Raw genomic sequence first — 24,998 nt, 5'->3', positions numbered from 1 at the left:
ATTTTTGTCAGCTAGGAAGAATTTAATCATGCACTCATAAAGTACTCCATTTTTCTGGAAAATCTCATGAATAATTGGATATAAATTTTAAGTTAAGGTAAGTATAATGAATCTAGCAAAGAATGAGAATTTATACATGGGAAAGAAATTAATGTTAAAATGAGTATTTTAAGATTTTAAATGTTTCAGGGCTTGGGCTCATTTTAATACAGAAACCATATCCCATTCCTACCCTGCTCACAACTCTCTAATGTCTCCTCATGCGTGGGTTATAAGTCGTTTCAGTTGTGTCCAACTCATTGTGACCCTATGGACTGTAGCCCACAGGATCCTCTGTCCATGGGGATTCTCCAGGCAAGAGTACTGGAGTGGGTTGCCATGTCCTTCTCTAGGGGATCTTTCTAACCGAGAGATAGAACTTGCATCACCATGTCTCCTGAATGGGCAGGTGGGTTCTTTACCTCTAGCGCCACCTGGGAAGCCCAATATCTCCTGATTATGTCTCAAATGAAACCCAAAAAGTCTTTACTATGGTCCACGATGTCCTACGTCATGTCATCCCAACTACCTTTCAGATAGTATTTGTTCCTAAGATCCTCCCTCGCTTTGCTTCAATTACAGCCTTAGGGGGAACACACCAAGATTCCTCCTGCCTTGCAGTCTTGGTACTTCTTTTCTCTCTTCTAAACTCTTCATCCAGATATTCAGAGGACCCTCTTCATCCCTTCAAAAAGCCATCATCACCCTTGGAAAGGCTTTTACTATACCCTATCCACAATAGCATACTTCCTACCCTTATTTTCTTTATAGCACCCACCACTGCCTGGAACTATATTATATATTTGTATTCACTTTCTGCTTCTCCTACTAGAATACACAGATCCTAAGGTCTGAAAGTTGGCTATTATGCTTACTGCCATGGTCACTGACAGGTAGCAAGTGATCAACAGAAATCTATTAAATGTAATTGAACCCTATGAGTCACATTTTTATCTCCTGAGAGCATAAATAACTGGTAAGACTTTGAGTTTCCAAAAGCACTGTTCCTGGTGTTCTTAAACGTGAAGAAAGTAAGAAAGATGGAAAAATGAGGCCCACGTAAGAACAAAAGGGACAAGACCTTTTACTTTTAGAACAAAACTTTCCCATTTTATTTGACATTATTTCAACTGTCATCCTACTCTTTTCTGTTATGTTTTTCTCATTATTAACTTCTGATAACTCATTCCCTCCTCTCCCCACACTTTTATGATTCGGATCTTCTTTACATAACAGATCTGTCAAACTTTTCAGCACAAAATTGATTGTACCGTACCAGAATAAGTATCTACACGTATATTTACATTCTTTAAACCCACCTTTTAATCACTTAGAATGAGAACTTCTTCCTGAATAGAGAATATATTTATCTCATATGTCATTTACAGACAATAGTTCTCTGTTTTTAAACAATTCCATGTTACGAGTGAACCTAAATAAAGGAAAAAGGTCCAATTTGTGTTTACCAAGACAGAGAATACCTTTCTAGTGACTAAGTATCTGTCATCTATGTATCTTTCTGACCCATGAGCCCCTTGAGTTACTCATCTTTATAAAGAGACTGAGCCTGAAAGAGAAGACAGTACATCTCTGCACAGATTCACTTACATTATAACATATCTCCATATGCTTCCCGGAGCCATCTGCAATTTACCCAGCTTTCACCAGAAAGCAAACTGATTAAGGAAATAGCCATTGACAGCTTTTAACTCTAACTTTGCAGAGAAGAATTACTTACAGCCCTGCTTAGTTAAAAGAGAAAAATAAAAAGGATGGATTGTAGTACATCCAAAGACAAAATGTTCAAATAACAAATTTCAAGTTTTTTTTTTTTTTTTTTTTTTAACATGGAACAAAGCATAAGATTAGATTAGTGGACTCTTGATAATGCTGAAATGGTATGAGTTATGGCTAAGGAGCTCTCCATGGTGTCCACATATCCTCTCACAGCATGATCATCAACAGAGTAAACAGGTAACAAGTCTCCAAAAGGTATAGACCCAAACCTCAAAAGCCTTTCAATGTAGTTAGGTGGGCAAGGCGTGAAACCATAAATTATATCCCCCCAAAATAGCACTTACTACTGTCAAGTGTAATTGCAACTACAGATGATGTAAGTTTGAGAGGCTGAGAAGACTTCAAGGAGAAGATCAGTGTAAAAGCTGGCTCTCAAAGGAGAAAACTAAAGGACAAAAAATTCCAGTGGAATCTACTAACACAAGGAGAAAGGCAGATGTACACAGACATGTAGAGATGGCGTTTCACCCTGAGTTTCTCTTCAATACCAGACCATACCCCACACCATCAAATGTAGCAGCTGAAGTCAGTGGGAAAACAATGCCTATATATATATATATATATATATATATATACACTCATGCTCAGAAAACAATATAAGACATATGGAGAGTGGGGGGAAAAAGAGCAAAATTATTCTTACAGCTCAGAAGAACAATACTTCCTTTTCAGGGAAGTTCTTTTCACCATTCCCCTTCTTTCAGTGAAAGAGAAGTTAAACTGTACAGTGTTTAACAATCCACAGGCCAACTCTTTTTTAGATAACTCAGGCAAAATAACTGATTTACTTTCTTATCCATCAGGCCAGGTACAATTTCACCATTAAGTAGGTTTTCCCCAAATGGTTTAATAGTTCACCAGATGAGAATACATGTTTGTGTTGTGTCAATTGGGCCCCTCATGATGAATTCCAGTACTGTATGAATGAATGCTGGAGAAGGAAATGGCAACCCACTCCAGTGTTCTTGCCTGGAGAATCCCAGGAATGGGGGAGCCTGGTGGGCTGCCGTCTATGGGGTCGCACAGAGTCGGACATGACTGAGCGACTTCATTTTCACTTTTCACTTTCATGCATTGGAGAAGGAAATGGCAACCCACTCCAGTGTTCTTGCCTGGAGAACCCCAGGGACGGTGGAGCCTGGTGGGCTGCCTTCTGTGGGGTCGCACAGAGTCGGACACGACTGAAGCGACTTAGTAGTAGTAGTATGAATGAATGCAGAGTTAGCAGTGATACTGAGAGATGTGGAAAATGTGAGTCATAGAGAGTAGCACTAGGAGAGAAATGCATTAAAATAATGCAGGAAAAAAACAAATTTATTCCTTTCTTATCTCTGAACATCAGCAGTAATCCCCAGAAAATTATTATTGCACATTCCTAGATAATGTTTTAAGGTCTTGAGAGAATAAAAAGAGTAACAAATGAAATTTCAGAAAGTACCACTAATATTAACTGTGTAATTATGAGCAGGCAAAAAAAAAAAAATCTTGTATGTGTAAAATGATGAATTTTAAATAGATAACATCTAAGTTTCCTTCCACCAATAATTCAGAAATTAGGGAATAAGAAATTTGAACTTCATTAATTCATCTTCAAAGACAAGTAAAATTAGGAGGAAAGTTTACACAAAAACAAACTGCATGACATCAGAATTAAATGAAGTGACTAAACAAATAAAATATGTATAAGATCAAGTCTATCTGTACTTTAAAAAGAAATCCTGAAAAGAAAAAAGAATATCATATCAGACCCACTGAAAATTAGAAAATGATCCCTTTTCTAGGATGCTGCACCCAGAATATATATATCATCTCTTCCTGACATATCTTTGTCTAACAACCAAAAAAATGCTCATAGAAAATAATGCAGAAAGATGGGTAAATACACACTTTTTAAAAATATATACCTCATGTCAAATATTACCTCTAATTCAAATGGTAACTAGAACAAAATGTATACACTTAAGATTTGGTTGCCCATAATGCTAAAAGAGGAATATATATCACATTTTCTACATTTCTTTATAAATTCGTTTTCAATTCTCAAGTAACATGATCTATAAAGAACTTTGTAAAAATGTGTTGTAGTATGCCGAAGTAAAAATGGATGTTACTCACAGCACAGCTCTTCACCAAAAGATATAAATTTTGGTACCCTCCCCTGCACCTTGTAAAGACATATTTGATTAACACATTATGAGCTCTCCTGGTGGCTCAGATGGCAAAGAATCTGCCTGCAAGGCAGGAGACCTGGGTTCAAGCCCTGGTTTGGGAAAATCCCCTAGAGAAGGAAATGGCAACCCACTCCAGTATTCTTGCCTTCAGAATCCCATGGACAAAGGAGCCTTGCAGGCTACAGTCCACGGGGTTGCAAATAGTCAGACGTGACTGAGCAGTAACCTTCACTTAGCGATATTTATGCATGTGGTTTTTCAGGTGGTGCAGTGGTAAAGAATCTACCTACCAAAGCAGGAGAGATGTTCCATCCCTGGTTCCCGCTGAAAAACAACAATGGTATGTTACAGTCCAGAGGTCATTAAGACAAGAGAGGAGTTCCAGGTTCTTACTTGCCCAAAGCAGTTCAGGGTAGTAACTAGAGATTACATTACAGAGAAAGAGGGAGGCAGGAGAGTCAAGAAGTCATCAAGGCCCCATGTAGGTCAACAAGTATGCTCAGAAAGAGCAAGGAATTCCTCCATGGAATGCAGGAAGAGATGTACAGGGCCATTCGATTTAAACATTGTTTAAAAAAAAAACAAAACAACTTTTCTGACATTCTTCCATTCATTTTGAAAACTGTGCTTTTGATATTTCGAACTTTAATTAATAGGAAGCAGGTAGGCTTAAAATTATAAAGTATTGATTTTACTGGCAAATTAATTAACTACTTATATAATGAGCATGGATAAAAGATAGAATAATCAGATATTTGCTATTTCAGGATTAAAATGATTAGCTGAATACACAATAGTAAACCCCACTCATTTCTTCAGACCAAAAAACCACCTGAATATTGCCTAAAATGACCTGAGAGGATAACAGATAATTTGCCAGTCCCAAATTACAATTTCTTGGCTCTTTCTTCTCATGTAGATAATTTTTGCATGAACTAAACTTTTGAAAACCACTGTCTAAGATTCCATTTTCACTTCTATTATCATTAATTGATGAACATTAGCTCCATTAAAAATAATAGCCACGTAAAAGAACTCTTACACTGTAATGGGAAATTCCTGGTCATCTATCAGACACAGATTGATTTTATCTTCAACTACTGCATATTTTCCAAAAAGTTTGAATCTTACACTTCATAACACAAGACTACAGCGTAAAAAATAAATTCAAGTAATGGCTTTGTTGAATAGTTTCTACTCTTAAATAAAGCTGTTGAGTCACAATGCAACCAAAGTTAAGACACCAAAAAGGCAGGGTTTTTTTTTAAATCTATTTCTTCAGGAAAGTACAATACATTATAAATCTATTTTGATGAGAAACAGAAGACATTTTTTGAGGAAACTTTGCTATATTATAAAGCATATGCTTTGTTAAATGTTCATATATGTTTTCCAATAAATGGATTGTATCTTGATTGCATCAACATTTCTACATCTTAAAAATTAGAGTGCTATATTTCATCAGGATCATTAATACCTTAATTTCCTGAAAATTAAAATTTTCAAATAGAGTGGAACTTAAATCTAAAAAGTGACTCCCCTTTTGCTTCCAAGTTCTGAAAAAGTGTGTTTATTTAACTTTTCTTATGTAGTAACATAAAGAACCTGTAAACTGAAACAATTTCATAGATTTTACTCAGGTGCATTGATTTAGTTTCTCAAATCATTTCAAAAAGTAGAGATTTCTGAGCACTTTATTTATATAACAAAAATTGTCATTAATGGTTAACATTTCCTTATCTTTTCCTGAAAACAAAAATAAATTTCAAAATAAAATAAAAATTTGAAAGTCATTTCAGGAAAGAAACTTTAAAATAATACTAACTTTTCATATCTGGACTATAACTTTCCAGTCAAATGAAATTAGCACCTCATCAACATTCATTATAATAATGCCTATATTCAAACAGGTAGAGGGCATTTAGTATTAAAATGACTTACTGATACTTCATGAAAAACACTGCCAGAGACACCTAATTTTTTTAAATATATTTCCTTTTAATACTTCTTTCATTTCCTCTTAACATAGAGTCCTCTTTTTATTCATGTGTACTTCTCATCTGAAGTTCTTCCAGTAATTTACACTATCCAACTGCCCTTAATACAGACTTCAAATGACATAAACACAACAAACCTCTGGGTTAGAACTAAGCACCTACAGTGCTAAGGTATTCTGCATCTTCTTCAAAATGTGTCCCAAAATTACCAACAAGATAAAAGGAAAATACAAACGATTGGATATAGAATTTTCACTGATTCATTTTTACAAATCCACCAGTAGGTCTTCAAAAATATGTGAGACTAAATCAAAACCATAAGTCACTACATTTTACTTTACCATAATTTCTTAACTTAGCCAAAAATTCATCACATCTAAAATATTCCATTAGCTATAGAACAACATGAGAAATTCTGTTCAATACAATATGTCTAATGAAATCAAGTTGACTTTAACCACAGTGTCATTTAAAGAAGGCAATTAAATTAGGCTGAAACACAAAATTTAAAAAGCAGCCTTGGGAATAACTTCTTTTCTTACAGCCATTACCAAATCCTTATTGAACTGATTAATTATGCAAGAAAAGCAGCATAGAGCTGAAGAAAAAATGGCACTAACATCACAGCCTGGCTTATCTACGAACTCATAAAAGTTAAAGGATCTTATCATTTTATTTTACCATACTCTCTAACATATAAATGCTGCTACTTTTCTGCAGTTTAATTAACACGAGTAATAATGTCATATCTTTCTTCAATCATCTAAAAATCTTAATTCTAGCTTAAATTTTATTTTAAAGAACAATATTAATTCAGAATATGTCCCTTTGGTTGCAAAGCACCATTAATGCCAAATAAAATAATGGAGAAAAGAATTCTAGAAGGAAATCAGGATGCTAAATTTCCTTATACAACCAGACCTTGGTGACCATCAATCTTATCAGCTACTGCTTTGCCCTCTATGTGGACATGGGCCCATTGCCTGATGGAATCTGCAGTTTCTTTAAAAATGTGTGGATAAGTCATTTGCTTCTTTATTTGAAAGTATGAACTTAAAATCTTAAAATATGTTGCAAATATCATTCTACTGCATTTTGTTGAGTTGATCAGTTTCAGTTCTGATATTCTAAAACACTGCATAAGTTACCAGCCATGATGAAAATGCATATAGATGGATATGTGCATATGTATCACAAAATCCTTTGATAATATCTATAATCTATGTTTTAAAATGTTGTAAAATGAGAATTATATTTCTTAGTGGGAAAGTGTATGCCAAAATAGTCATATGAAAATAATACTTCAAATATACATGGAAACTTTTCATTTCAATGCACTGAAGCACTTTCTAGGCATTTCAATACATAGTTTGTATTTTCATACCTTTACTTGGACACGAATTTTGTGTTTTTCACTGTAATTTTATGTGTTCATACATATAATATCAATGATCTTTATGTTCAGGAATTTTAAACTTTATGTATTTATCACTTTCAAGTATTAATATTCAACACTGGCCAGCAACTCCCTAAATACTTCAATCACTGTATCATACTCATTTCATAGATCAAAAGAGTTCTTCAAAACCATTTAAAGAATATTTTCCTAAAACCATTTAAGAAAGAGAAAGATTATTTACTCTGAATAAGTATATAAACGTAATATCTGCACAACAATCACATATTTAACCTCCATCCCATTTCCCTTGATGGCACCTACCCTAGCGTTGTCATGGTGACGATGGTGTACCAGAAAGCAGCAGGGATGCTGGTGAACTTGCTGGCCGAAGACCCCTTCTCAGCGTAGAACATAACTGTAGCGAAGATGATGATAGCCATGGTGAGCGAGAAGAGCAAGAAGCCCAACTCTGAGGCACAACTTTTCAGGGTGTACCCCAGAATGCGCAGGCCTTGCGAGTGGCGGGAAAACTTAAAGATCCGGAAGACCCGGAAGACGCGGAGTGTGACAAAGGCTCCACTGACATCCTCATTGTCTGTCATCACCAGCCCAATGTAATACGGTAGGATGGCCACCACGTCGATGATACTCATGACGCTACGCACAAAGCGGTAACGGCTAGGAGCTGCCGCCAGGCGAAGCAAGTACTCCACTGTGAAGATCATGACACAGGCTGTATCCAAGCAAAAGAAGGCCACGGCGTACCGCTCCCCACAGGGCAGTTCTTTAATGTGACCCGGGCTGGACCCACATGGCACTGTTTCTACTACATTAGCGATGACTGAGACGGCAATGAAGAACCCGGTAACATAGTAGAACACCAGGGCCATGGTGCTGGTGTGGGGGTTCTCAAAGGCCCGCCAGACCCTCTGCCGAGCGGTCATGGTGGGCAGCGCACTCTCCCCGGTGTTGTCCGTGTCAGCATCATCCTGGAGACGCTCGGCGTTCTCTCGCCGGCGATCCTTGTACTCCTCGTAACAGCAGTCGCCAATAATTTCTGGGATGAGGCCAAAGAAGGCCAATTCTTCATCATAAGCGGAGATGCACTCATGGCGAGGATAGTGGAGCTTTCCAGTGCGGTAGAAATTCAGGATGTGGCGAAAGATGTCTGGGTCACGGTCAAAAAAATACTGCTGAGTCTCCGGATGGTAGAAAAAGTCCCTCTCTGAACTACCCAGCAGAGTATCTGGGTAACGTTCCAGGGTGTCCTGCCATGTCTGGAAACGAGTGCCACTCACGTTTAGCACAATGAGAGCATCTTGAGTCCTTTTCCTCTCCTGCCTCGGGGGAGCTGGCATGGGCCCCGAGGCCACAGGCATCCACCCGATGGCAGCTGCCCTTGCAAAGGGCAGCCACGCTGCTACCCCTGCCGCCATGGTTCCTTCAAGCACAGGCTGGAAGGGCAATCAAGTCTCTACAGTGGGTCCCTCAATGTAGCCACAGTCACCCACTTCCGCCCGTCAAAGAAAACACTACTGAGACACGTGGTCCAGACGTATTAGCCTTATTCAAGGGAGGGCTCCTGATGGAAGTCACAGTTCGCAGAAGGGCAAGTTCCCTCAAAGAGGTAATATTTTTGGAGTAACAGTAAGTGGGAAATACAATGTCCTAACAATCACGCCCAACAGAACCTAACCAAACCTTTCCAGCAGTTGCACTGGGCCAGCCCTGGCACAAATAAGTACACAGGTGACTTTAGATGCTGCAGTTGATTTCAAACAGGTGTCTCTGATTTCTTCCCCGACGCAGTCTGGATAACGTGGGGTCAGTATGTGTTGTGTAGAATAGAGACAAGGACAGTCACTGAGTGGTATTCTGTTGAAGAATCAGGGAACCCTTCCACCCTCCCTTTCAGCTATTTCAAACCTTCCCTTTTCCAAGTGGCCCTTCCCGCCAAAGGAGTCTCAAAAAGGCGACCTGTTGTAGTAGCCTCCAAGCTGCGGTCACAGCCGCTGCCCCACGTCTCCTGGGGAGTTCGGTCGCCGCCTCGACTCCTCGGGCCGTATAATTACAGAGACGGAGGTGCTGGGCGGTGGGCCGGACTGCGGGGGGGCGTTAGTATAGATCCTTCTTCCCCGCGTCTACGAGCACCCCCCGGGTTCTGCCGAAAGCGCTCGCCCAATCTCCCCTTCACTCTCTTTTCAAGTTCAGCTCAGGTACAGTGTGACAGTTACAGCGCCCGGGAGCTGGCAGGCGCCGCCGCTGCCGCGGCAGCAGCATCTGCTTCCGCGCGGAACGCGCCTCTCCCGCGGTACATACCTGGCAAAGTGCGCGCCGGGGCTGAGTTGCATAGAGACTTTCTCCTCGTCGTGCACCCGGAAAGGGCTCCCGAGAAAGCAGCTCGCGAGCAGCCTAACCCGACGCGCCGATGGGAGCATAAATAAAGCTCAAGCGAGCTCTTCTTCCCCTTCCCCCATCCCTCCGTGCCTCCCTCCTCCTTTTCACCTTCCAAAAGCCAGGCGCAGGCGAGCCGAGCAGCAGCAACAAGTTCAAAAGGTGCGGGGGAGGCGAGAACGGAGGGGACTCGCTGCTGCCAACTTACTGCGCCCCGGCGGTGGCCGGGGCCGGAGCGGCGCGGCGCGGGGCGGCGGGGCGGCGGGGCTGCGGGGCGGCCGGGCGGGTGGCAGCGGCGCGGCGGAGCCGGGGCCGGCGCGGGCAAACGCCGGAGCGCGGAGGCAAGGGGAGCTCGGTAGCGCGGGGGCGCGGGAGGGCGGCTCGCTGCTTCCCCGCCAGTGGGTGGTCCGGCATCTCCCCTGGGCTCCCAGCGCCGCTCTGCTCGTGCGATCAATAAATAAGGAGAAAATAAATAAATAACCGCGCGCCCTCCCCGCCACGCAGGTTATGAAAGGCGTCTCCTGCCTTTCCCTCGGCTTGACCTTTCTCCGCCCCCGCCCCCTCGGGCTCCTCTCGCTCCACCCCAGCCACCCACCAGCCCCGGCGCAAAAATGTCACCGAGGGAGAGCGTCCAGGTGGATCTGCTGGGGAGGAGAGCGGAGCCTCGTTGAACAAAGGAAAGCTTCACGCGCTCGGCTGCGGTGGTTTGGTGGAGGAGAGGAGCAAGGGGACCGACGCCTTGCTTCTGCCTGCCTGGGTCCCGGTTCAAGGCGAGCGAGCGTGGGAAAAAAAAAGAGAGAGAGAAGCTGGGAAGGAGAGTGAGCAGAGCGGAACGCGCAGGAATTGGCTGTCTTCTGAGGGCTACTGGGTAGCAAGACCTGCAAAGCCCCGCGGCGGAATTTTTAAGTGCTTTTCCCCTCTTTCTCTTTATTTGTTCACACCAGACGTTAACGTTGCAGGAGTTAATATGTCATCTGTCCAACTTGCTGAAAAGTCAGACAGTCACCTCGGTCCAGGTCTCGCCACAACTCCTTTTCCCGTCCTTTGCAAATGACAGGAAGGATTTAGAACCCTTTTCTAAATGTCAGCGTCAAAGGACATGCGTCTCCGCGAGTTTGCGTCCCCTTCATTCTCTCTGCGCCTCTCTGAGTACAGATCTGAAATGGTTAAAGTAGTTAAAGCTGTCCCTGTGAGGGGTAGGTGATGTGAGAGACTAGGAAATTGTCGCGGCCAAGCGTTGTGTTTTTCGTGTACCCCGCCCCCCAGTCATTTAGGCATCTTCCTTAAAACCAAACATATAACATTTACAACCACTAGGTGGCGGGAATGGCGAGAAGTTAAACCCACACCTCAGGTTTGGACGCTTTAGAAAGGTGAAGAATCAAAATGAACTGACCCAACAGCGCATCAGATCACGTTGATATCCTCAAATCCACCCACCACCCACCTTTTTAATATTTCTAGGAGATACACTACTCACGTCTGCCCTGAATTTTGATGGATATGGGATGGAATGTGGAGAGTTTCAGTTGAAATGCCTTTCAAAATTAAAGCTAGATTAACTGAGTAATAACAATAATAAAAGTGTTTGGAAACAGTGAAGCTTCATACATGTTGATAAGGAGAGACGCCCACTTTCTGCCTGAAAATTACCTTTTCGAGATTTGGTTTGACTGTTCTTGATTTGCAAAATAAGTAATTGGACTGTGATGTATAGTCTTAAATTGAATCAACTTTCAAGCCCCGGAGATCTTAGGCATGATGTCTCAATCTTGAAATTTTGAAATAGAATACCTCAAAGAAAAGTTGTGAACTAAACAACAGAGTCTATAGAAAATCACCAGAGAAGAAGAAAAACAAACCTTACAGTGCACAGGTTTTCTGAAGAGATGCAAAGATTGTTTCGTTTTGTTTTCTTGCTTACTGCTGTAGAGGCTTAGGGTATCCCTAGTTAGTAGTTAATGAAGTCGGAGCTAACATAGCATGTAAATTTGCGAATACAGAACTGAAGACCTCTGCTGTTATTCTGTTTGCCTTAGTTGAGCTGAAAGATGATTGTTAAGGAATTTATATAGCCTACACACCTGAAAACAACAATCATCTGACCTGTTAACGGGAAAATAATCAAAAGAAGGGACTGTTGTTGTTAGGACTACTTAGTGCTTAGGACAAAAATTAACCCCTTTCCAAGCCAGACATGCCAGGTACATCCAGAGAATGGGTAATCATGAATAACCAATTGATGCCAAACTAGCATGCCATCCTTTAGAGATGAGGCAGGTGACCTAAATAGAACCTTTAAAATTTCCCTGTAGGAAACTGAACTTACAAATCTAAATGTATATGTTTAACCCAACGAAACTCCTAAATAAGCCATTATATGGAGTCTGCAATTTTCCTCCTGCAATGTGGGAGACCTGGGTTCGATCCCTGGGTTGGGAAGATCCACAGGAGGGCATGTTTTCTCCAGTTTTCTTGCCTGCAGAAGTCCCATGGACAGAGGATCCTGGTGGGCTACAGTCATGGGATCACAAAGAGAAATACACGATTGAGCAACTAAACACAACTGCAATTTTTAAGGTTTTATGATCTGCTATCCCTCACTCTCTACAAGCTTCTTAAGATAGTGGAGAGTTATGGGCTTAGAAGTCAAACACATCTAGATTCAAATTCTAGCCTGAGAAGTAACTCATTGGCTTTGTTTCATTTGGCAAATGACTTAACTTCTCTGCTTAGAAAATATAGATAACAAAACAACTTTTGAGGCCTATCATGAGGATTAAGCAGAATAATACTTCTGAATATCGATGGAGAACTTGGTGCATATAGTGGGTAACTCAGTTCCTTTTTATTTTATTGCATAATGGATATGCAATTCATTTTATTCAGCTATCTTTTGAGATCCCCACAGATACTTTTATATATTTACTCTTGCATCTAAGTTCAAAAATTCCCCTGTTGTGATATACAGGTTACTGATATTTTAATATTCATTCATGTGTTGAAATGCTATGTGAAGAGTACACATAAAAAATTCCAACAAAAAACTGTATATTTTTCTCTTCTCCAGAAATTCCTGTTTTTCCTCCTTGTATTACATTTTACATACTGTGCTTGGCTGACAGAAAATAAACTCAGCGAAATCAAAATTGAATTCATCACTTTTCTTCTTGAGTCAGCTACTCCTGTTTTCTCTCCTTGGGTGAGTAAAGTCCAAGAAAGAAACCTGACAGGCATCATAGTTCACGTCCTGTTTTTCAGTACTTCCCTCCTAAAAACACGCACACTCATCCAGTGACCCTTGTGTATTCCACCCTCATTACCATTCTATCCCTATACTGCTCCTTGTCTGATTTTGTAAAACTATTTTGAGGTAATTATAGATTTTTATGCAGCTTGTAAGAAATGATAGGTTTCCCTTATATCTATTACATAGTTTCTCCCCAAAGTGACCTCTTGCATGCTGCTGCTAAGTCACTTCAGTCGTGTCCGACTCTCTGCGACCCCATAGACGGCAGCCCACCAGGCTCCCCCATCCCTGGGATTCTCCAGGCAAGAACACTGGAGTGGGTTGCCATTTCCTTCTCCAATGCATGAAAGTGAAAAGTGAAAGTGAAGTTGCTCAGTCGTGTCCAACTCTTAGCGACCCCATGGACTGCAGCCTACCAGGCTCCTCCATCCATGGCAAGAGTACTGGAGTGGGGTGCCATCGCCTTCTCCGGACCTCTTGCATATTATAGTACAATTTCACAACCAGGAAGTTGACATTGATAGGATTCATGGGCTTTATGAAGATTTACATACACTCATTTTTATGTGTTTATACTTAGTTCTTTCTAATTTTACCACAGGTGTAAATTTATGTAAACACCATCACAATAAACATATGGAAGATTTCCATTACAAGGATCCACAAAACCACAGCCATAACCATCTCCTTCACTCCCCCTTTGGTATCTCATGTCAATCACTAATCTATTATCCTCTGTTGTTGTTTAGTCGCTCAGTTGTGTCCAGCTCTTTGCGACCCCATGGACTGCAGCACACCAGGCTTCGCTGTCCTTCACCATCTCCTAGAGTTTGCTCAAACTCATGGCCATTGAGTCAGTGGGTGAGGCCATCCAACCATCTCATCCTCTGTTGTCCCCTTCTCCTCCTGGCTTCAACCTTTCCCAGCATCAAGGCTCTTTTCCAGTGAGTCGGCACTTCACATCAGGTGGCCAAAATATTGGAGCTTCAGCTTCAGCAACAGTCCTTCCAGTGAATATTCAGGGTTGATTATATTTAGGATTTACTGGTTTGATCTTGCAGTCCAAGGGACTCTCAAGAATCTTCTCCAGCACCACAGTTCAAAAGCATCAATTCTTCGGCACTCAGCCTTCTTTATGGTCCAACTCTCACATTCATTCATGACTACTTGAAAAAGTATAGCTTTGACTAGATGGACTTTGTCAGCAATGTAACATCTCTGCTTTTTAATATGCTATCTGGGTTTGTCTTAGCTTTTCTTCCAAGGAGCACATGTCTTTTAATTTTATGGCTGCAGTCACTGTCTGCAGTGATTTTGGAGCCCAAGAAAATAAAGTCTTTCACTCATTCCATTGTATCCCCATCTATTTGCCATGAAGTGGTGGGACCAGATGCCATGATCTTAGTTTTTTGAATGTTGAGTTTTAAACCAGCTTTTTCACTCTCCTCTTTCACCTACATCAAGAACCTCTGTAGTTCATCTTCACTTTCTGCCATAAGGGTGGTATCATCTGCATATCTGAGGTTATTGATATTTCTCCCAATAATATTGTCCTTCATCAAGCCTGGCATTTCACATGATGTACTCTGCATGTAAGTTAAAGAAGCAGGGTGACATTATACAGCCTTAATGTACTCCTTTGCAAATTTGGAACTAGTCCATTGTTCCATGTCCAGTTCTACATATTGTTTCTTGACCTGCATACAGATTTTGCTGGAAGCAGGTAGGGCGGTCTGTTATTCCCGTCTCTTTAAGAATTTTCCAAAGTTTGTTTTAAGCCACACAATCGAAGGCTTTAGCATAATCAATGAAGCAGAAGTAGATGTTTTTCTGAAATTCTCTTGGTTTTTTTTTTTTATGATCTCTTTTCTAAATTCAGCTTGTACATCTGGAAGTTCAAAGTTTACATACTGTTGAAGCCTAGCTTGGAGAATTTTGAGCATTACTTTACTAGTGTGTGAGATGAGTGCAATTGTGCAGTAGTTTAAACATTCTTTGGCATTGCCTTTCTTTGGGATTGGAATGAAAAAATCTTTTCTAGTCCTGTGGCCGCTGCTGAGTTTTCCAAATTTGCTGGCATATTGAGTGCAGCACTTTCACAGCATCATCTTTTAGGATTTGAAATAGCTCAACTGGAATTCCATCACCTCCACTGGCTTTGTTCATAGTGATGCTTCTAAGGCAAATTTGACTCCACACCCCAAGATATCTGGCTCTAGGTGAGTGATCATGCCATCATGGTTATCTGGGTCATTAAGATCTTTTTTGTATAGTTCTTCTTTGTATTCTTGCCACCTCTTCTTAATATCTTCTGCTTCTGTTAGGTCCATACAGTTTTATCCTCTATGAAGGAAATCATGCAATATGTACACTTTGAGATCCATCCAGGTTGCTTCATGTATCAATAGCTCATTCCTTTTTATTGCTGACTAGTGTCACACTCTGATTAAACATTCACCTACTGGAGGACATTTGGGTCAGTTACCTGCTGGGCTATAGTTCATGGGATGGCAAAGACTCAGACATGACTGAAGCAACTTAGCATAAAGCTGTTATGAACATTGATGTACAAGTCACTGTATCAACATAAGTTTTCATTTCTTTGGAAAATCAAGAGTGCAACTGCTGGGTTCTGTAATAGGTATATGTTTAGTTTTGTGAGAAGCTTCCATAATCTTTTCCAGAATGACTGTGTCATTTTATACACCACCAGTAAGGTTTCTCAGCATCCTCACTGATATTTGGCATCATCACTAATTTTTCTTTTAGCTATTCTGACAGTGGGTAATGATATCTGATTGTGGTTTTAATTTGCATTTCTCTAATGGCTAATTTTGTTGAACATATTTTTATGTGCATATTTTCCATCTGTATATTCTTCAGCAAGATGTATGTTCCTTTTTTTGGTCCATTTTTTTAATTGGATTGCTTGTTTATTTTGGTGTCTTTTTTATTTTTTTCTATTGACTTAGGAGAGCTCTTTATATATTCTAATAATTGTTCTTTGTCAGATATATTATTTTCTCCTAGTCCATAGCTTGTCTTCTCATCCTCATCAAAAGATGTTTTCCAAAGCAAAAGATTTTTTTAATTCTGTTGAAGTCCAATTTATCAAATTTTCCTTTTTATAAAGCAAGCAAAATCTTATTATGCAAAATTGTGAATATACATAAAAACAGAGTGAACAATATAAATGACTTTTTATATTTTTTATGGATTTTTAAATTATTATTATTTTTAAACCTGACACCTGGTTTCTAAAGATGTTCTCATATTTTTCTAAATGTTTTATAGTCTTACACTTTAAGTCCACCTATTTTTGAGTCAATTTTTTGTGTAAGGGCAAGATTCTTTTTTTTTTTTTTTTTTGCCTATGGATAGCTGGTTACTTCAACAACATTTCTTTTTTTAATTTTTTAACCTTTTATTTTGTATCAGGGTATAGCAGATTAACAATGTTATGACAGTTTCAGGTGAACAACAAAGGGACCCAACCATACATGTACATGTATCCATTCTCCCCCAAACTCCCCTCCCTTCCAGGCTGCCACATAACATTGAGCAGAGGTCCATATTCAACACCATTTCTTGAAAAATGTATCCTTTCTGTATCAAATTGCTCTTGCTATTTGGTCAGAAATCAGTTGGGTATATTTTTGTGGTTCATTTTCAGGTTCTCTCTTTTGTTCCACAGATATGTGTTATCCCCTCACTAACACCGCCCTTTCCTGATTACCATGGCTGTATCATAACTCTTAATGTCAAGTAAGGTTATTCCTTCCACTTAATTATACGTTTGCAAAATTGATTTAGTTATTCCAGGTCCTTGTCTTTCTATATAAATTTCAGAATTAACTTGTCTAAGTTTACAGAACACTTTTCTGGGATTTTAATAGATGTTGCATTATAACTATAAATCAATTTAATAGAATGGACATGTTTACCATGTTGAGTCTTTCAATCTTTGAATACAGTATGTCTCTCTATTTATTTAGGTCTCTTATTTTCAGTTTCTTTCATCAGCATTTTCAGATCCTGTAGATGTTCCATTATGTTTATAACTAAATATTTAATTTTCTTTGGAGCAATTGTAAATAGTATTGTATATTTTTTAAATTTCAGTTTCTATATGTTCATTGTTAGTATGTAGAAATGCAATTGGTTAGTGTGAATTGATCTATAGCTGCAATTTTGTTGCACTTCCTTATTAGTTCTTGGGTTTTCTATGTGGACAATCATGTTACCTGAAGATAGGATCAATATTATTTCTTCCTTTGCAGTCTGTCTGTCTTCTATTTAGTGTTTTTTTTTAAATGCAGTTATAATCATGTCACTACCCCTGTTAATAGTCTTCCATCTTTTTCAGTAATCAGACCTTGGCAGAGAATATAACCTTTCAAGGTCTCAACTTCTACTGCTAAGCTTCATCTCATGCTATCTTAATATTAGCTTAGTCATGGTCTTGCTCAGCTGTTTTTAGTTTTCACACTTGGGTGTATTTTATCTTGATTTTGGGTCTTGATTCATGAATCTCTTTCCCATGTCTCAAGTACTCACCTTGAGTGTCACATCCTCCAGCAACTGTTTCCTAATCTCTTCAAAATGATGTCCACCTCAAGTGCTCATCAAAGGCAGTAATAGCTTAGTATTAAAGGTCTGTGTCTTTCCTTTTTGTCCTTAGCCACTAGACTGTAACTTCTTTAAGGGAATGCAGTGGTTTTTTATCTCTATATCCTCTGTATCTTCCATTGAACTTGGCACACAGTAGAAATACAGTGAATGTTCATTGAGTGAATGAATGAGTAGTCGATAGTTAATATGTACTTTTTTCCATTATAGATTATTATGAAGTGAAGTGAAAGTTGCTCAGTTGTATCCGACTCTTTGCAACCCCATGGACTGTACAGTCCATGGAATTCTCCAGCCCAGAATACTGGAGTGGGTAGCCTTTCCCTTCTCCAGGGGATCTTCCCAACCCAGGGATCAAACCCAGGTCTCCTGAATTGAAGGCGGATTCTTTACCAGCTAAGCCACAAGGGAAGCCCAAGAATACTGGAGTGAGTAGCCTATCCCTTCTCCAGGGGATCTTCCCAACCTAGGGATTGAACCCAGGTCTCCCGCACTGCAGGCGGAAGCCCAAGAATACTGGAGTGGGTAGCCTATCCTTCTCCAGTGGATCTTCCCGATCCAGGAATCAAACCGGGGTCTCCTGCATTGCAGGCAGATTCTTTACCAACTGAGCTATCAGGGAAGCCCATAGATTATTATAACTCTTTAAAAGAGTCAGAGAATCAAGCTGACCTAATACCAAGATGTAAGATGGAAAACAGATTAACAATGAGACAAATGTGTATGGCTAGTCAAAAAAAAAAAAAAGCTTTCTCAATGTACATACTGTAGTTGACTCTTAAAAGGGCTTTGCTATTCTTATATTTATTTTAGCCAAAAAGAAACAAAACTCAAAATTTTTCAAAGATTATATTCCACATCTGAATCACAGTTTTCCTTTCCAGGTCTGCTAAGCCTAAATCACATATTCCTTTAAGTCTATAAACACAACAATATCTGCAATAATTAATTCTCTTTGCCAGTTTGCTGTTGTTTTTCATACTGACGATGAATTTGCACAGACAGGTACATACTACCTTACTCATCCCCCATGGCACATCTCTGGGAGGTCTCTGGCCAGGACAGGAAATCCATCTGTGACCATGGAGAAGGGGAGCATTGCATCTGTTCATCCCATATTTTAACCAGTTATGCTAACCTTCCACAGATGTAAACAAATTGTAATATCTAGATTAGTATATCCAACTACATTCTTATAACCTCTTCTCTGACAACCCATTGTAAGAGTTTGTATTCGATTATTTTAATGTTTTGTTTTCCAGGTGGTTCAATGGTAAAGAATCTGCCTGCAATGCAGGAGACCCAGGTTCAAGCCCTGCATCAGGAAGATCCTCTGGAGAAGGAAATGGCAATCCACTCCAGTATTCTTGCCTGGAGAATTCCATGGACAGAGGAGCCTGGTGGGCCACAGTCCATAGGGTCACAAAGAGTCGACAGGACTGAAATGACTGAGCATGCAGTGTTTTTGTTGACATATAATTGACGTATATATGGTATTAGTTTTAGGTGTACACCATGATTGATATATATAATATGATATATGTATATATTGTAAAATTATCTCCACAATAAAATTTTAAATTTAGTTTGTATCCATCACCACATGTTGTTAGTGTTTTTTTTTTTCTTGTTCTGGTCAGATCAGATCAGTCGCTCAGTCGTGTCCGACTCCTTGTGACCCCATGAATCGCAGCACACCAGGCTTCCCTGTCCATCACCAACTCCCGGAGTTCACTCAGACTCACATCCATCGAGTCAGTGATGCCATCCAGCCATCTCATCCTCTGTCGTCCCCTTCTCCTCCTGCCCCCAATCCCTCCCAGCATCAGAGTCTTTTCCAATGAGTCAACTCTTCACATGAGGTGGCCAAAGTACTGGAGTTTCAGCTTTAGCATCATTCCTTCCAAAGAAATCCCAGGGCTGATCTCCTTCAGAATGGACTGGTTGGATCTCCTTGCAATCTAAGGGACTCTCAAGAGTCTTCTCCAACACCACAGTTCAAAAGCATCAATTCTTCGGCGCTCAGCCTTCTTCACAGTCTAACTCTCAACTCTCAAATATACAATATTTGTATTGTTGCAACCTTTAAATATATGTTATAGTATTATTAACTGTGGTCATCATGCTGTACATTACATCCCAAGACTTATTTATCTTATAACTGGAAGTCTGTACCTTCTGACCACCTTTACCCATTTCCAAATAACCCTGTATTAGATTATTTTAGTATAGTATAATCCCAGGGACGGGGGAGCCTGGTGGGCTGCCTTCTATGGGGTCGCACAGAGTTGGAAACTACTGAAACGACTTAGCAGCAGCAGCAGCAGCATGCCTATTAGAAAAAAAAAAAAAAGTCCTGAATTAAGAAAGAAATTCAATAAACAGGAAAAATAAGCAAAACCTTTAGCGTGTAATTGAAATTTTGTGAGTTAGATCTTAAGGTCTAGCAACTTCAAATTTCACATATGTTATTTTTCTTAAAGCAACACATTTGTTTTAGTGTTAAATATTAGGGAAAAAAATCAATGTTTTCACCTTCAAACATTTGATATAAATTACAAACATTTCACAAAAATTATGATTCCATATAAAATACATAGTTTATTTGTATTAATTTCTGGGCTCCATATTATTTTGTGTTTAGCCCAGGTACTTTCCCAATGATGATTTTGTTCGGATTCTTGATTCAGTTGGAGATATACAAAACCACTGTCTCTCTTTAACTCTCTCTCTCTCTCTCTGGCCTTTATTCCTCAGAGAAATAAAACCTGACACACTACGAAGATACAGGGGACATGAGAAAGTCACAGCACAGGTAAAGCTAGTTAAATGTCTAAAACGTACTTGAGATTTCAAATACCTCACAGTGTCCCTAGAATATGGTCATCAAGGAAAGGGCAATGACCCTGTGCCTTTTTTTGGAGCACTATTAAAAAGATAAGTTGGCAACCTGAGCTATTCCCCTTTATTAGTACCATCAAAGTCCTTTTCAAAGTCCTTTTCAAAGGATTGTCCCCTTTTTAGGTTTTAGACTTTGAACATCTCCCATTAAAAATAACCCATTTCAGAAGCTTTATTCCTCATATACAGAAAATCTTAAATATATTTTATCTGATAAAAATGGACTAGACTTTCCAAGTTCCTGCAGTGCTGCCCTGAGACTCCGTCACATTCCATGTGATTGGCACTCCAAAAAGGCAGCAGATTTTGAACATAGATATGCAAAATCTAACCCTCATATTACAGCTTCAATCCTGCCTCATGGGATGGCCATCATTAAGAAGGAACACGGTGTTGTTTTAATATACAGAATATACTTTTGTTGTTAAAATATTCATGATCTCATGAATGGTGAAGCGCACATTGTTCCTATGGTTGAAGAAGCAGAGAACAAATTAGAGGGAAAAAATCAATTTTAGCACGGTGTTATTACAGGTCACTTAAGATATGCAAGACACCAAGTTAGACATTAGCATGACCCAAGCTGTTCAAGATCAGCCTGCCCTCAGGTGAAGTTTGATATCTGGGATGAAAAAGAAGAGCATGGAAATCTCTTTCAATTCAAACATAACCTTGCTTGTTAGTTTCATTTCAGAATATTTTCCCTAAGTGTTTTATTCTAAGAAACTGTTTGTTAAAGATGGGTAAAGAGGGAAGATAAGAAGGAACCTATAAATTTACTTCTTGGACTTATTATCATATTTATAACTTTGGATTAATTGCTATGGAATAATTCCAGTGCCATAAACTGAGAATTGTGACTACAAATGAGAAAGAAGCAGTGAAGTTTCCGGAAAAACAAAAGCCTCATTTTTCTGAAACTGGAAAAAAGTAAATTCTTGCATATGTTACTAACATTGGCAAAGAAGATAAATTAGTCTTCAGTAGTTCATGGCTGTTGAAAATCTTAAAGTCTTATAAGGTTTTCATCATTTAAGTAACCACATTCTGTGAGAAAATTGGCAATTAATTTGTTTACTTTCTTTAAAACTACTTGATATGCTCCAGCAAGCCACTTTGCTACACAAAGTATATTTGCTTCATTATTTCTATATACAATTATAGAGTTGGCTTTAATAAATCATTCAAAGTATTAGAATGAAAAGAAAAGCAGAACAATACAATATTTTTTAAAATTTGGTTAATAGAAGATCCCTATATTACCCTACTTTTAGAAATTGATATTATGTAAATATTGTTTGTTTACAACTTAGCCTGCATTGGATTTTAATTTAAATAGACTATTTAATAGAGTGTTATTAAACAGGTTTCTACATTGCAGCTGTTCCAGTCCCTCAGGTAAACACTTATTGAGAGAGCTTATTAAAGTTTATTCTTCTTATTTATGTTTAAATTCTTTTTCTTTTCCCCTTGCATGAAGCCTTTGTTGGGGCAGAACTCCTACTGACTTTAAAGAGTTCTGTGAGTATAGATTTGGGGAGGGTAGCAAGCTTGGAATGCTTTGTAAAGTAATTTCCTTTTATGTTTTCATCTATAGGTGTCTAATTTTCAGTATTATTTTTTTGGAAATATGAAATCTACTCCAGATAGTACATTTTGGAAAGCTTAGCTTTCTACCCTAGCAGAAGATTTCATGGTAAGAAGGAGGCGTGAAGAATTACATAAATATTTAAAACATATTTTATGATATATAAATACATTTAAAACATGAAATATGAAAATGTTTGGATAATGCATGATGAGAGGTGAAGTTACTGTGTGGGAAGTCGATATTGCTTGCATGGAAAAGAAACTGCAAAATTAGAGGAGAAAGGAGTTAGAAAAGATTTTTCAACACTTTTTGACTATGTCTAGTTCTATGACTGTTTTAAGGATAAAACAACAAATATGTTTATTTCATTTTAGCTACATGCAGGAGAAAGTTAGAAAAGACCAACAGAAAAAAAAAAATACCCTAGCTACTCCAAATAAAGTATACAATAAAAAGTAAGTGAATGGTGGACGTAAGACAAATTATGAGAAAAAAAATTGTACCACATGTATGATTATTTGAATGTTGAACATGGAAAACTAAGGAGAAAAAGATATGTGCTGCCAACTGTGAGACCAGTGATTGGGAGAATAAGTATGAAAAACAGGGAAGGAAAACTTATTCAGGGAAAGAAGCTACCCTCCCCACAGGTGTGTTCAGACAGATGTCCTAGTAAGCTTTATATGCAGAAGATAGTGTGACTTAATGGAACACCCAAGTTTATGATTCTGGTTCTGCAAGTTTATTTTTTTATATTAAACATTTGGAGACTAATATCTCTTCCAAATCTCTAATTCCACTTCTAGTTCTCTTAGATGCAGTGACTTACTCTTGAAAGAGGGAAAATAAAAAAACTTTAAGAACCTATTAGCGATCAAGAGCCCTAATACATTTCACTGGCACTCATATTCTATTTCCTTAACAACCTCTCTCTCCCTAACAGAGGAGTATGTTTTTATCAAAATAATCAGTGGACTATTTGGTTAAAGAACATGAGTCCTATCTCATTATCCTAGGTATGTTTATTTGTTTTATTGATCCTCCTTCATGGAGCTAATCATGCTTTTTCTGCCACTCTTCCCCATTTATCTTCCAATAGTTTCTACCAGACACTGCTGCCACTGCCTACCCGCACCCCCTACTGCATGTGGCCCCTCTACCCCTGCCCCAAGATGTCAGATCCTCTCCTGGACCCTGCCCACACACACCCCCACCGTTCTGCCCCTTGCCTGGCTGCCCTAGTCACCGCTCTAGGCTGGAACACTATATGTCAGGTTACCTCTCCATAGGAATATTTCATCATGGTTGGGCTCCAACATCTTGTGCAAGTTTTCCTACCCTGTGGAATCCTTCCTTACTTCCAACTCCCTGCTTGAGGGCACCATAGCTCAGCCAGCCTCCTTTCCACCTGACACATGGACATATATTTATCCAGCCTTACTTAATATTAGGGATAAATTTTTCAGAAGAGAAAGGGGATGGACTATACAGACATTAAAGTAAAGGGACTTAGTAGTAACGTTAGGTGCTCAGTAGCGCCCAACTCTGTATGACCCTATGGACTGTAGCATGCCAGGATCCTCTGTCTATGGAACTCTCCAGTCAAGAATCCTGGAGTGGGTAGCCATTCCCTTCTCCTTGGGATCTTTCTGATCCAGGGATCGAAGCCGGGTCTCCTATATTGCAGGTCGATTCTTTACCATCTGAGCCAACAGGAATTATTTACATTTTCTTTACTAAGCACTTTTATTAAGTGCTTAGTATTTTCTAGGCTTCATGTAAAAAGGTATCTGGAGTAAAATGGGTGAGACGGCTAGATGTAATGGTACTCCAAAGTAGGAAATATTGAGATATCCATGGAGAGCACTGAAGATCAGCATCTACCTCTCCAAGAATCAGAATTAAATCTTTAGTGGTTACTTCATGTGCAAACAAGACTTATCATAGCAAATCTGAGATGTCATCTTTACAAAGGCCTGATTGAAAAGACTGGCCCTTGATTGGCATGTGGAAACTTGGCCCCCAGTCAGTAGCTAACAAATGAAAGTTCATTCTGCCTAGACTATGCAAACCATATGCTTTATGCTGAACACGTTTTTTTCCCATCTGAGAGTCTTGAATATTAATACATGCTAGGCAGAAAAGTTATGAACAACCTAGATAGCATATTGAAAAGCAGAGACATTACTTTGCCAACAAAGGTCTGTCTAGTCAAGGCTATGGTTTTTCCAGTGGTCATGTATGGATTCGAGAGTTGGACTGTGAAGAAAGCTGAACGCCAAAGAATTTATGCTTTTGAACTGTGGTGTTGGAGAAGTCCCTTGTTGAGAGTCCCTTGGACTGCAAGGAGATCCAACAAGTCCGTTCTAAAAGAGATCAGCCCTGGGATTTCTTTGGAAGGAATGATGCTAAAGCTGAAACTCCAGTTCTTTGGCCACCTCATGCGAAGAGTTGACTCATTGGAAAAGACTCTGATGCTGGGAGGGATTGGGGGCAGGAGGAAAAGGGGATGACAGAGGATGAGATGGCTGGATGGCATCACCGACTTGATGGACCTGAGTTTGAGTGAACTCCGGGAGATGGTGTTGGACAGGGAGGCCCTGTGTGCTGCGATTCATGGGGTCGCAAAGAGTCGGACATGACTGAGTGACTGAACTGAACTGGAGGCAGAGTGTGCCTGCATGACCAGCCCCCCAACTAGGTCTCTCATGGGCTTCTCTGAGTAGAAACAACACACAAATGTTCGGGCATTTTGTTAGTTGAGAAAGAGGACACTCTGTGCCACCTCATGGGATTGAAAGACAGAAAAAAACCGGACTCCTCCAGGCAC

The 24,998-nt window shown here is 39.5% G+C and overlaps 2 protein-coding genes across 2 annotated transcripts in view; one reads left to right on the top strand and one right to left on the bottom strand.

The window, feature by feature from the left end:
• Window positions 1-9,546, bottom strand: part of KCND2 (potassium voltage-gated channel subfamily D member 2) — a 552,914-nt gene extending 543,368 nt beyond the window's left edge. Inside the window, exon 1 of the mRNA XM_025291404.3 lies at window positions 7,725-9,546. Within this exon, the coding sequence (XP_025147189.3) occupies window positions 7,725-8,839 (1,115 nt within the window). The 5' untranslated portion in view covers window positions 8,840-9,546. The remainder of the gene's footprint in view (window positions 1-7,724) is intronic.
• LOC123334614 lies at window positions 8,838-11,653 on the top strand. The gene is made up of 4 exons (XM_044946378.2): window positions 8,838-8,882; window positions 9,319-9,465; window positions 9,528-9,959; window positions 10,302-11,653. Exons 1-4 carry the CDS (start codon window positions 8,838-8,840, stop codon window positions 10,617-10,619), a joined length of 942 nt encoding a protein of 313 aa, XP_044802313.2. The 3' UTR covers window positions 10,620-11,653.
• The last annotated feature ends 13,345 nt before the right edge of the window (window positions 11,654-24,998 follow it).

The sequence above is a fragment of the Bubalus bubalis genome, chromosome 8 (assembly GCF_019923935.1).
Source record: "Bubalus bubalis isolate 160015118507 breed Murrah chromosome 8, NDDB_SH_1, whole genome shotgun sequence".
Taxonomy (NCBI): Eukaryota; Metazoa; Chordata; class Mammalia; order Artiodactyla; family Bovidae; genus Bubalus; species Bubalus bubalis.
Note: the sequence above shows the minus strand (reverse complement) of the source record. Positions and strands in the feature narration are given on the sequence as shown.